Below are 13,442 nucleotides of genomic sequence, written 5' to 3'. Positions count from 1 at the left end.
CATTTCTGAACTGACAGCCAGACTACTGCGACCACTAGGACTCATAACAGCACACAAACCAACAGCCACTCTCAGACAACAACTCACCAGGACGAAGGACCCGATACTCAGCATGAGCAAAACCAATGTAGTGTACAAAATCCCTTGCAAGGACTGCACAAAACACTACATAGGACAAATAGGAAGACAGCTAATGATCCGTATCCATGAACACCAACTAGCCACGAAACGACACGACCAGCTATCCTTAGTAGCCACACATGCAGATGACAAGCAACATGAATTTGACTGGGACACCACCACTATTATAGGACAAGCCAAACAGAGAACAGCCAGGGAATTCCTAGAGGCATGGCATTCATCCACAGATTCAATCAATAAGCACATCGACCTGGACCCAATATACCGGCCACTGCAGCGGACAGCTGGAACTGACAACCGGAAGCAGCAGATACAAATCACTATAAATGCCGGACGAAACATCACAGAAGCGCTTCATAGGAGGCTCCCAAGCACTGAGGATGTCACCTAGATAGGAGACGAAATGTCTGCAACACAAATTCCCAGCTCGGCGAACAGAATCACAACAACGAGCACCCGAGCTACAAATCTTCTCACAAACTTTGAAAGCTAAAACACTATATGCCTCCTTAACAACCCTGTCAACCTAGGTGGCAACTTTCAAGGATCTGTGTACCTGGACACCGAGATCTCTCTGCTCATCTACAGAATCTTACCATTAGCCCTGTACTTTGCAGTCCGGTTACTCCGACCAAAGTGAATCACCTCACATTTGTCCGCATTAAACTCCATTTGCCACCTCTCAGCCCAGTTCTGCAGCTTATCTATGTCTCTGTAACCTACAACATCCTTCATCACTATCCGCAACTCCACCGATCTTCGTGTCATCTGCAAACTTAGTAACCCACCCTTCTACGCCCTCATCAGGTCATTTACAAAAATGACTAACAGCAGTGGACCCAACACCGACCCTTGTGGTACACCACTAGTAACTGGACTCCAGGTTGAACATTTCCCATCAACCACCACCTTCTGTCTTCTTTCAGCAAGCCAATTACTGATCCAAACTCCTATATCTCCCACAATCCCATTCTTCCGCATTTTGTACAATAGCCTACTGTGGGGAATCTTATCGAACACCTTGCTGAAATCCATATACACCACTTCAACCAGTTTACTCTCATCTATCTGTTTGGTCACCTTCTCAATAAAGTTTGTGAGGCACGACCTACCCTTCACAAAACCGTGCTGACTATCCCTAATCAAATTATTATTTTCTAGATGATTATAAATCCTATCTCTTATAACCTTTTCCAACACTTTACCAACAACTGAAGTAAGGCTTACTGGTCTATAAATTCAGTGATGATTCATATATCTGGCAGATTGATCCACTGCTCTCTGGGGAACAGAATTCCACAGACCAACTACACTCAGGAAAAAATTCCACCTCATCTCCCTCTTAAATGGTAGACCTCATTACTTTTAATCTGTGCCTGTTCAATTTCTTCCAATCAATTGAAGAATGGTGAAAATCCATATTTTTTCACGTTAGATTTAATTTTGAAATGAGACATTACAAATGAATAGCTTCCAACTCTATAAGCCCCACATTCCTTTCATCAGTATCAGTCAGTGTGTTTTCATTTTTGCAAGTACAATTATCCAATAGCTGACCCCTTCTGTGTACAGCTAACCTTATTTTTCTAGATTGCCCTCAAAAGGGAAAATATATCTTGTTGACATCAAGATCCATCAGAAACTTATGCTTCAATTAGATTAAGGTAAAGTCACCATACTCCTCTGGGACTGCTGTCTCATTTGAGAGAGGAGACTGATGGTTGTTTAACCTGAGGGTCACCATGCTCGGGTGAGAGGGAAAGGTTGGGAGGATATGAAGATTGTAACCTCATGGTAACCTCAGCTGGTACAGGAATTGAGCCCGTACTTTTGCCATCAACTTCATATTGCAATCTAGCCATCCAGCCAACTGAGCTAAACAGCCCCAATTAAATTGCCCTCATTCTTCTCAACACCAAAGCAAATAGGCCCAGTCTGTTCAAACTTACCTTGCAAGAATCTAGTGACTGATCTCTGTACTGCTTCCAATATAAATCTATTCTTCCTTCAAAAAAGAGACCAAAACTGTACTAGTGCTCCGTAGGTGTGATCTCACCAATTCTTTGCACAGTTGTAGCAAGATTTCCCTACCTTTATATTCTATCTCTCTTATAATAAAGACCAATATTTCATTTGACTTCTTAATTAGTGCTTGCACCTGTCTGCTTTTGTTTTGAGATATACAAGAACACCCAGATCTCTCTGTACTACCACATTCTGTAGTCTCTTTCCATTGAAGAATTTAATAAATTCAATTAACAATTTTGATCTACATCTCTATTCTTCCTGCCAAAGTGAACAATCTTATATTTTCCTATCTTATAGTCCATCCACCAATTTTCCTCACTCACTTAATTAATCTGTATTCCTTTGCAAATTCATCCCTTTCCTACCTATGATTGTATCATTATTAAGTTTGGCTACAATACGGTATCCCTTTGTCCGTGTCATTGATATAGGTTATAAATATTTGAGATCCCAGTGCTGATTCCTCTGGCACACCAGCATTACTATTTGTCATTCTGAAAGTGAACAATTGTCACAACTCTGTTTCCTGGTAGTTAGGCAAGCTCTAATCATGTGTAGTGACATATAATGTGGAACCTTGTTGTAAATACGTTTTGGAAATGCAAATAAGCAGCATCATGGACCCCTTTGTCCATCCTGATTGTGACTTGCACAAAAAACTCTGATTCTCACACACTTTGCCCTTCATCTGACTCTGCCGATTCAAATATGATTTTCTAAAATGCCTTAAAAATGAATTCTAGTATTTTTCCAATGATAGATTTTAGACTAACTGCCTATGTTTCTGATTTCTGTCTCGCTCCTGTCTTTAGATAGAGATGTAATGTTTGCAGTTTTCCCATTTTCTGGAACATAACATTTAGGTGACTGAATGGTTATGATAATTGCATATATTATTTCTGAATTTTATTTCCAATGAGAATGCTTTCCAAATTCCCACACATGCTCAGACAATAACACAAACAGTAATGGTCAGGGTAATTGCATATTACGTCTGGGCGATGCATCCTATGTATATTTGAACACAGTCAATTTAGAAAAAGTAATGTTCTACTATATTCCAAGCTACAGTTTTATAACAAAAGAGATTAATGATCTACACTGGTGAAATGTTAACAGGAAAGTACTAACCTTAAAGCTTATTTCCAAGAGTTGAATTATTATAATCTATTCAGAATATATTTTATTATAAGCCTTTTTTTTGATCGGCTGGGTGCTTTGCACTGACCTTTCTGAAATAGTTTTTGTTTCCAAATTATATGCTTGTGTTTGCTTCCTTGTTAAAAATAAATTGGACACTCAAACTTGTGTAAGTATAAAGAAAATTAATTAAAACATTGAACTTCACTCTAACTGAAAGCAAAAGACTGTTTGAAAGAATAAAAGTGACAGCACCCAATTGTAATTCCAAAAATCAGTTTGTGTCTCATTATCAGATTTTGTTTATATCTCTTTGATTTCTTAAATTATAATTGAAGAGTCCATGTATGTTATTATCACTATGATGGGATGTTAACTTGTTTTGCAAATGGACAATAGTGCAAAATTCTTAATAATTATTCTCACATAGTGTCTGAAGACTTCAGTCATGCATCAGTTTGGCATCTTTTTAGTGCAGTGCATTCCTGTTTCATACCTAAGTAAGAATGAGTAACATGAGCTTTATTGAAGATGAAAGCCTTCAGAACAATTCATAAAAGAGCCAAATTGCTGTTTTAGAAAAATGTCCAATTAGCAAAGTATTTCTTTAGTGTCAAAACAGGTACAGGAAAGATTATCTTTTATAACTATCTCAACAATTAATGGATGGAGGCGGTTTTAGGCATATTGTTTGATATTTGATGTCCTTAATTATAAGGAAGGAGTGTAACATTAGCAATCACCTCATTTCAAGGAATTTTGTTTTGTAATATATTGCTTGTTCCTTGGGTTACTCCCTTTATGTTAAAACATCTGCCTGATTTCCAACTCTGAGCCAACATGAATTAGTGTTTTATCTTTAGTGTTGTTTCTGCCTCTGATCCCAAAGCCACTCCAGTTCTTATTCATGCTTCATCTTCCAGGTTATTTAGGTTCCATTATGTCACCTTTTCTCTCGCTACACTTTTAACCCTAATTTTTATTTTTTGTGTATTGTTTCTCCCCAGATATCCTGGCATAGCCCTGAAAATTCCATCCTACACTCAGTTTGGCCTCTGAGCAATAGACTCTAGCCAAATAGACATGCCAGCATTTCCCTAAAGCCTCTTAAAGGATCCACCTTCTTCATGGCTCTGCTGCATTTCGGTATTCCTACGGCTGATGCAGCTTGCCATTCTGTCAAGTTTCCTGTATGACATCAGACAAACAGTCTGGAAGTCCATTTGCTTTGTTTTCATTACCAACCTGCTATTTAGACTCTTCTAAATCACCATGCACTCTGACATTCACCAAGAAGCTGTGACAAAATTCCTTGTGCAATTGGAACACAACCTATTGATATGACCCGGAGAAATTTATGCAAGTGCAATATTCAGTATTGTAGCACTAACTCAAACTACCCCAAAGCATCTGTCTGTCTTCTAAAAGGAAAATAGAATAAAAGACAAAGTAGGACAAATACAAGAGGGAAACAAAAAAGCAGAGTAAAATTTAGCAATAAGATGACTTGTACATATAAAAATTACAGATCTTTTGATTGTGGCCATAGCATATTTTCTATTTTCAATATAAATAAATTCCCATTTCAGTTTGCCTCCCTCTGCTTTTTTCATTCCTATGCTTTGCCAGTCTCTGCAATTTTCTGCACTCAATTTGTACATCTTTTCTAATTCCCTTTCAATTTCATCTTTATCCTTTTCCTTGTTCTGTTTCAACACCTGCAGCCTGTTATGCTCCTGTTCTTCGTATTCCTGCAATGAAAGAGTTGACTTATGATGAAATGTTAAATAGGTTGGATCAGTCCTTATTGGTGTTTACAGGCAAGGTGATCCTACTGATTCTAAGGGGGTTTGACAACGTAAATAGTGAGAGAATGTTTTCATGGCGATTCCAGAACTAGATGGTCCAGTTTCAGATTGTGAATCTCTTATTTCAAATGGTGATGTGCAGTTTCTTCTGAGCATTGTTCATGTTTGGAATTCTATCCTCCAGTGACCAATGTAGGCTGGGTCACTGAGTGAATGTTAATTGCTGAGTAAGTTCGATTTTTGTTTGACTTCAGCGTTAAAGGTTATGGGAGGTAGGCAGAGATGTTGAGAGTTACCATAAGTAAGTGCTCAGGTGAATCAGGCAGTAAAGAAGGCAAATTGCATGCTGACCTTCATCGCAAGAGGATTCGAGTTCAGGAACAAGGATGTCTTGCTGCAATTATACAGGGCACTGGTGAGGCCACACCTGCAATATTGCATGCAGTTTTGGTCTCCTTAGCTGAGGAAAGATGGTCTTGGAGTAGGGTAAGTGCACTGAAGGTTTACTGAATTGATTTCTAGGAAGGCAGGATTGACGTACGGGAGAAATTGGGTCAGATAGAATTGTATTCACTGGTGTTTAGAAGAATGAGTGGGGATCTCATTAAAAACCTACAAATTTCTAACAGGAATAGACAGATTAGAAACAGGCGTTATAGTTTAAGGATAAGGGGTAGACCTTTTCAGGAGTGAGTTCAGGAGAAATATCTTTACTTCAGAAAGTTGTGAGCCTGTGGAATTCACTGACAGAAAGTGGCTGAGGCCAAAGCATTGTGATTTCAAGAAAGAGGTAGATATAGCTCTTATGGCTAAAGGGATCAAGAGGTGGGTAGGATTAGGGTATTGAGCTCCATGATCAGCCATTATCATACTGAATGGCAGGCCACTAGTGAGGGGTTGAATGGCCTACTTCTGCTTTTACCATGTGTTAGGTCTGTCTTGCTCAATATGAGAGAGGTGCTAGAAGTATATAAAATTCTGTGTTGACATATTTTATTTGTCATTACTTCCTGTTGCACACTTTTGTTTTACTGCCACGTTTTGTTAATTTAGCTCAAATTCAGAATTGAAGGGTTTTTTTAAGAATATAGAAGTCAAAAAGGAAGCAGATCTGTAACAAAAAACTATAATCAATGAAAATTGCTTGACAGAACAATAAGTAAATGAACCAGTTGAACAATTCAACTTGCTAAAACAAATTTAGGATTTTTTTCCTCTAATTGAAAATTCTGCTACGTATTTTTGTAAATTGCCAGCCATAGTTAAAAAGTGAGAAATATGAAGTGCATAAAACTAGTATGCAAGTATAGGCTGCACCTGGAGTATTGAGTCCCCTTACTTGAGGGATGTTGTTGCATTGAGGCACTTCAGAGGAGGTTCAGTGGATTGATGCCAGAAAGGAGGGTTTTGTCTTATGAAGAGAGATTGAGCAGTTTAGGCCCATACTTTCTGGAGTTTAGAAAAATGAGAGAACTCATTGAGCTTTGTAAGATACTTTTTATTTTAATATTCTGTTTTCTCTTTCTTTATCAGTTTAATGTGCATCCTTTACTAAATTCTAATATGTTCTCGATCCTCAGATGTGCTGTTTTCTTGGCAACTTCATAAGACTTTTCCTTCGCCCTAATACAATTATTAATTTCTCTGTTAGCCATGGTTGGATTGCTTGCTGGATTTTTGTATTTCGAAGAAATGTAAATTAATTATAGGTCATGTATTAATTCTTTAAATGCTAGCCACTGCCTGTCTTTCATACCTTCATAATGTATGGTCATCTACAACAGTCATTTGCCTCTTATACCAACTTTTCCCTTATTTAAAATTTGGTCACTACAAATCAAAAGTTAATGTAAAATTCCATCACATTATGATTACTCATTCCTTCACATTGAAGTTATTAACTAAATCCTGTTACTCAATACTGGGATAAATAGCCTGTTTTCTATTTGGTTCTAGAATACTGTCTTATACACATTCAGGAATTCTTTCTTCACTATACTGGTGTGAAGACAATTTTCCCAGTTTATATGAAAATGGAAGTTCCCATGATTATTCTACTACCCTTGTTACAGTCTCGTCCTATCACTCTGTATTCCTATTAATGTTGCCCAATTGGCTTCCTTTGCAATAGTGCCATGGTCAGTTCACTCATCCGCCCTGCAGCATTAGCTTTTGTCCATTCAGGCTGCAGGAACCTCAAATCTTTGATAATCACAAGGGCTGTGGTTTCTCCACTTCTGTCTTCTCAGTTCCCTATACATAATCCACTTGCAGTTGCATCCTCCAAATGCAGAGACCACAGACCAAATCCGATAACCCTGTCCTACTTCCTGAAGCACTATCCATGAAATTTTTCCCTTCATACATGACACAGTCTCCAGCTTAATGACTATTAAACCAAAATCCCTCCAGCTGCAGATTAAGTTCTGTGACTAATTGTACATAATTATGGAAGGCTGCCCTAGTAACAACTGATCTTCAACACATCTGCAGATTTGCTAGAAGCCGGTTTTTGTTACAAGTGTTTGAAGTAGATAAGTAGTGTGAGTACATCATTGGCTAATGTTTGTTTCTTCTTGCTGTAGCATTATTAATGGATTTGCCTTGCCACTAAAAGAAGAGCACAAAGTTTTCTTGCTGAAAGTATTGTTGCCACTCCACAAAGTCAAATCTCTCAGTGTCTATCATCCACAGGTAAATATTAAGTTCATAATTTGTGGAAACTGACTTTTAAAAAAATAAGTGAAGTTGAAATTTGAATAGCTATTTCTGAATTACTTCAAAAGCATTGATCTAGTTTATTTAATGAGGTTAGTCATAATTCAATTTATTGCAGCATGAGTTCCAATGCAAAATATGGTAGTTGAATATTTCATAGTTAAAGTTGGTCCTTCCCAGGAAAACTGGGAAGAATTACAATATTGTATCCTGACAGCAACCGCACCAACCACCTTAACTTTAAATGTTTTTATAGAAAACAGCCATTAGAACTTATAGTTATTATGGATCAAAAGTCCTACAGCTGGTAGGATATCCCGTTCTCGGAATGTTCCCTTCCTTCAGATGTGCACCCTGTTGTCTGTGCAGCCCATTTTCTGACTATTGCCTTTTCTGGCCTTTTCCATTAACTCACTTATAGAATCTTGATCATAGCGATCTACAGAACAGAAAATGTCCCATCAGGTTTGCACCAGTGAAAAATAAACACCTACCTATTCTAATTGCATTTTCCAGGACATGGCCTATTGTATGCCTTTGCATCATGTGCACATCTAAATGCTGCCTGAATGTTATGAGGGTTTCTGCATCTATAGGCAGTGTTCCAGATTCTCACCACCCTCCGGATGAAAAACATTTTCCTTGTATCCCCTCTAAACTTCCTGTCCGTTACCTTAAATCCATGCCCCCAGGTCACTGAACCCTCTATCAAGAGAAAATGTTTATTCCTACCTACCCTGTTTATGCCCTCCATAATTTTATATATCTCAGTTATGTCCTCCACAGTCTCCTGTGCTCCAAGGAAAACACCCCAGTCCATCCAATTTCTCTTCATAACTAAAACTCTCCAGCCCAGGTAGCAGGTGGTAAACCTCCCCTGTGTAATCACATCCTTCCTATAATATTGATTTCAGAATTGCACACAGTGCTCTAGCTGTGGTCTAACTAACTTTATATACAGTTGCAGCATAACTTACCTCTTCTTAACCTCTATGCCTCGTCTGATAAAGCTAAGTATTTGCCTTTACATCTGCCTCTCTTGATACTTTTAAGGGACTGGTGGACATGCACACCAAGGTCCCTCTGATCCTTGGTACTTCACAGGGTTCTACTACTCATCATGTATTCCCCTGACTTGTTACCCTGTCTAAGTCCATCACCTCACACTTGTCCAAATTGAATTCCATTTGCCACTTATCAGCCGATCTATACCCTCCTATAGTCTGAGACTATCCCCCTCACTGTATACCACCCCACTAATTTTCATATCTTTTGTGAACTTAGTGCTCAAACATCCTACTGAATTATCTTTTATGTGAAATAGTTCAGTGTAAGTTTTCAATTATTTTGTACTAACTTTCCAAGTTAAAAGCTGATATCAATTTTATCAAAAGACTTTTACTATTTATTTTATTATCTATCTGTTTTGATCTGTAGCTTTCTCACTTGTAGCTTTATCCCTACAGCCAAACTTGAAGTTGTACATCAGGGATATTATACAGATGACCACTGGTTCACTTTAGTAGAATACGCAAAACCAGGTTTTTTGATGTAATATCCACACTGAGTCACAATGTGGTTATTAGCAGAAACAGACTTATCTACCTTAATAAGCATACTTAAAGATGGGGCAGAGTAGGACTCGTCAGCTCCAGCTCGTACACCCCGGCTGTTTCTTTTCCATCTTTTCTCTTAGTATGTTTTCTCCTCCTCCTTTCTTCTTACTTCCTGCCCTGTGCAGCTAGGGCCTGCACAGACTGGTTTAGAAAGATTGTTATTCTAATCTATTGCGATGGTTTTATACTTTTGTACCAAAGATGGTGCAAAAGTCTGTTATGCTGGATGACTTTTTTTTATCTTTCTTATTTTTTTCCTAATAATTTGTCCTTAAGAACCTGTATCTAGGTACGTTTGTACTAAAGATGGCATTGTAAATGGTGACTTGTAAACTTTTTACTATACTCATGTAAGTACATATGACAATAAAGCTAAATCAAACTTTATCAACCCATTACCTATTACAGAACTGTAATGTGATCTCTCCGCTATCAAACAAAGGACGATGCTTTGATGTTAAATCTTTAAATATATATTTAATATATCTAATTTTCTTTGTCTCTGCATGCTATAATCGTTGTTTTGGAAAATGTTCTTTCCTGGAACTCGCGGCATAGAGTAGAATTGTCACTTCAATAACTTGAATTTTCAGTTGGATCGAGTAAAACTTGTCCCCAGAAATTCTTCCTCTGTTAAAGGAGGGACCAACTTTAGAACTGAACAGCAAGCCACTATTTTTGATGGAACCAATGTTTCAATGTATTATTATTATGACATACATTGCATATCATTCTGTACTTGATAATCATTATTGGCAGTGTATTATAGATGTAACCTGATATATTGTAAACTATCATGAATTTTCATTTTCAAATACTTTACAAACAAGCTAAATGTTCTTAGTTTATGATGTGACTTTATAAATTACATATACCGAAGGAGAATTGTTTATTTTGTAATCAGTTTTTATTTGTGGAAAATTCAACATGAATCTACATTGGCCTTTCAAATTAGCCTAAATAGAGCCTTGGTGTCGCTGCTTTTAGGGATAAGTTTAACTTGCTCATTAAAGGCAAAAGTAAAGTTACCATGATGTTACCAGACCATAACTGCGCGCTCTCATTAGAGAGAGTCAACTGGTGGTGGTTTATCCTGAGGGTCAGGTGAGGTGGGACATTGAGAAAATGAATCCTTCTTGGTAACCTCAACCAAAGAGGGAATTGTTGGCATCAACTGCAAATGGGCGTATGTATTCTTTCTGTTATGTATTCTCCTGTGTCTTATTGGCAGAAGTTACTTAAAGTGTATAACCGCAACACGTGAGAGGGTGAAACAGAATTGTATTTAATGTGGAGGTGTGTGAAATATTTGAATGGAAAAGAATAGTATAATTGGAGTTATTAATGTGTTTAGAATTCTTGAAAGTGGATAAATTAACATGTCCAAATGAAATATATTCCATAGGCTAAGAGAAATAAGGGAAGATTTAAAATTCTAGCATTTTTTCAGTCATCGCTGACTGATATTGTGCTACATGAATTCTAATGTTGTACTGTCCATTTTAAAAAGAGAGATGGGGAAACCTATGGAATTCTAGGCCAATCAGCCTAACCTCAGTAGTGAGTAAGATGTTGGAAGCATTGCTGAAGGACAACATAAACTTGGAAAGACAACTAATCAAGGACAGTTATCATCTATTTGTTACAGGAAGGTTATTCCACTTGATTGAACTTATTTTCAAGGAGGTATCCAGAATAGGTGAAGGAGACTAATGCATTGATGTAGTCTGTTTGGGTTTGAGCTGTTCTTTTGACAAGATCCGATGAGTTACAATGGTCAGTAAATTTAAAGAACCCTGTTTCTCTTAAGTGAGGTCAATAACCAGTAATTAAAGTAAGTGATAGAAAAATTAAACAGCAAGATTGGAGTACTTTTTCGCCAGCGAGGTGGGAATGTGGATCCCAGTGCCTAGAACAGAAATCCACCTCATGTCCAAAAAAAGCCATTTGCTTGTGCTATAACCTTTGGTCATGGACTGTTAGTTGGAAGATGGAATTTGACTTGATAACTCTCTTTCAGATGTTCTGTGCACAATGGTCTCCTTCTGCGCCTTCTGTTTTCTATTATTTAATTCATTAATGGAATTTTCTGATTTTTTTCTCTACTTATTTTCAAAAAGCATTAATGCTTTTATTGCTGAAATATTAGACACATTGAGCAGTGTGATGTTGCAGCTATGAAGTACAGTAAGAAATATACTATACTGCTAAATGAGAATGGAACCTAAACATTGGGTTAGGTGTCTGACTCCATTGTCCTGTCAGAGTAAATTGCAGATTAGCACAAATGCTTTTATACATTAGCCAGGCAGTTAGATGTTCCCAAAAGTTGGTAGCACTGGAAACCAAATAACCTGCACCCATCTTTATTTTCCAATATCCAACTAAAGAGTTAAATGAAATTTGCAATAAATCATCTGCTCAGGTGAAATTGCTCGCACCACTGCCTCACAGTGCCAAAGACCCAGGTTCAATTCCACCCTCAGGTGACTGGCTGTGTGGAGTTTACACTTTTTCTCCATGTCTGCATGAGTTTCCTCCAGGTACTTTAGTTTCCTACAGGTACTTTAGTTTCCTCCCACAGTCTAAAGAAGAGCATATTACGTGGCTTGGCCATGCTAAATTCCCCATAGGGTCTAGGAATGTGCAGGTTGGGTGGATTAGCCATGGGAAATGCAGGGTTTCAGGGGTAGGGGGTTGCGTCTGGTTGGGATGCTTTTTGGAGGGTTGATGTGGACTCGATGGACTGAATGGCCAGTTTTTATATTGTAGAGATTGTATGAAAAGGGGACCTCCCCAACTGTCCGACTTCATCCCATCTCACTGCATTTGCACCCTAATATCGTACTTGTACTTGAATTACAAATAAATACTAAACAGAAGTTTATCTGATTCCAATAGCAGCCCAGAATGTGCTAGAATCGCTGAGAGGTTTTGACATTGAGCAGGCAAATTCTTTGTTGTCTTTCAAATTTCAGAAATGTTGCATTGTGGGCATTTCCTTCTCATTTATTTCAACATTGAATCCTCATATATTCGTGCATCTACTAAAATCTGTATCCTCCAATGTGATTGATCAGATATGGCGATATGTTTTTGACGCTAGATTAGCACCATGCAAAATAGGTTTAGCATAGTGTAAATCACACTTATTTTACTTGATTAGAAGGTACAATGGAGCTACTAATCCAACAATTCAAGTATATTCCAAGCTATAAAAAAGAAAAGTAATGTAGTGCTTTAACATGTTGCTTTCTGTCCTTTCTTCAGCTGGCATACTGTGTGGTGCAGTTCTTGGAGAAAGACAGCACTCTCACGGAACCTGTGAGTTTACCTCAATTAACTGTTGTGTTTACCTTAATTAAAATGTCTCTAAATTTGTACTTGTATTCCTTTGAGAAAGGGATTTATAGTTCTGTTTTGTTTGAAGGTCCTGAAGAATACATTTTTTTGGAAGTGTGTGGCTTTTATCAATTAATAAGTGTTCATAAACATTACAATTATTTCTGAAATACGTAGTATCTATTTACATTTCAAATTTACATTTAGTTGATCAGTTTTGATTAATCTGTTTTAAAAAACAATTGTAATTAATGTAGTTTTGTTACAGAATAATTATCCTGTACTTGCTGTTGTCTGCTTTCAGAAATCCTCAATTCTAATAGACAATAGACGCAGGAGTAGGCCATTCAGCCCTTCGAGCCTGCACCGCTATTCAATATAATCATGGCTGATCATTCCTAATCAGTATCCTGTTCCTGCCTTATCTCCATAACCCTTGATTCCACTATCTTTGAGAGCTCTATCCAACTCTTTCTTAAATGAATCCAGAGAGTGGGCCTCCACTGCCCTCTGGGGCAGAGCATTCCACACAGCCACCACTCTCTGGGTGAAGAAGTTTCTCCTGAGCTCTGTCCTAAATGGTCTACCCCGTATTTTTAAGCTGTGTCCTCTGGTTCGGCACTCACCCATCAGCAGAAACATGTTTCCT

At 37.8% G+C, this 13,442-nt stretch overlaps 1 protein-coding gene across 7 annotated transcripts in view; it reads left to right on the top strand.

Annotated features, from left to right (window-relative positions):
* ppp2r5ca (protein phosphatase 2, regulatory subunit B', gamma a) overlaps positions 1-13,442 on the top strand; it is a 181,578-nt gene that overhangs the window by 133,347 nt on the left and 34,789 nt on the right. For all 7 annotated transcript variants that reach the window (XM_043697390.1, XM_043697388.1, XM_043697387.1 and 4 more), the window contains 2 exons: positions 7,703-7,811; positions 12,722-12,775. In XM_043697390.1, coding sequence (XP_043553325.1) covers positions 7,703-7,811; positions 12,722-12,775 — 163 coding nt within the window. The remainder of the gene's footprint in view (positions 1-7,702; positions 7,812-12,721; positions 12,776-13,442) is intronic.

This window comes from Chiloscyllium plagiosum, chromosome 10 (assembly GCF_004010195.1).
Source record: "Chiloscyllium plagiosum isolate BGI_BamShark_2017 chromosome 10, ASM401019v2, whole genome shotgun sequence".
Lineage (NCBI taxonomy): Eukaryota > Metazoa > Chordata > Chondrichthyes > Orectolobiformes > Hemiscylliidae > Chiloscyllium > Chiloscyllium plagiosum.
Note: the sequence above shows the minus strand (reverse complement) of the source record. Positions and strands in the feature narration are given on the sequence as shown.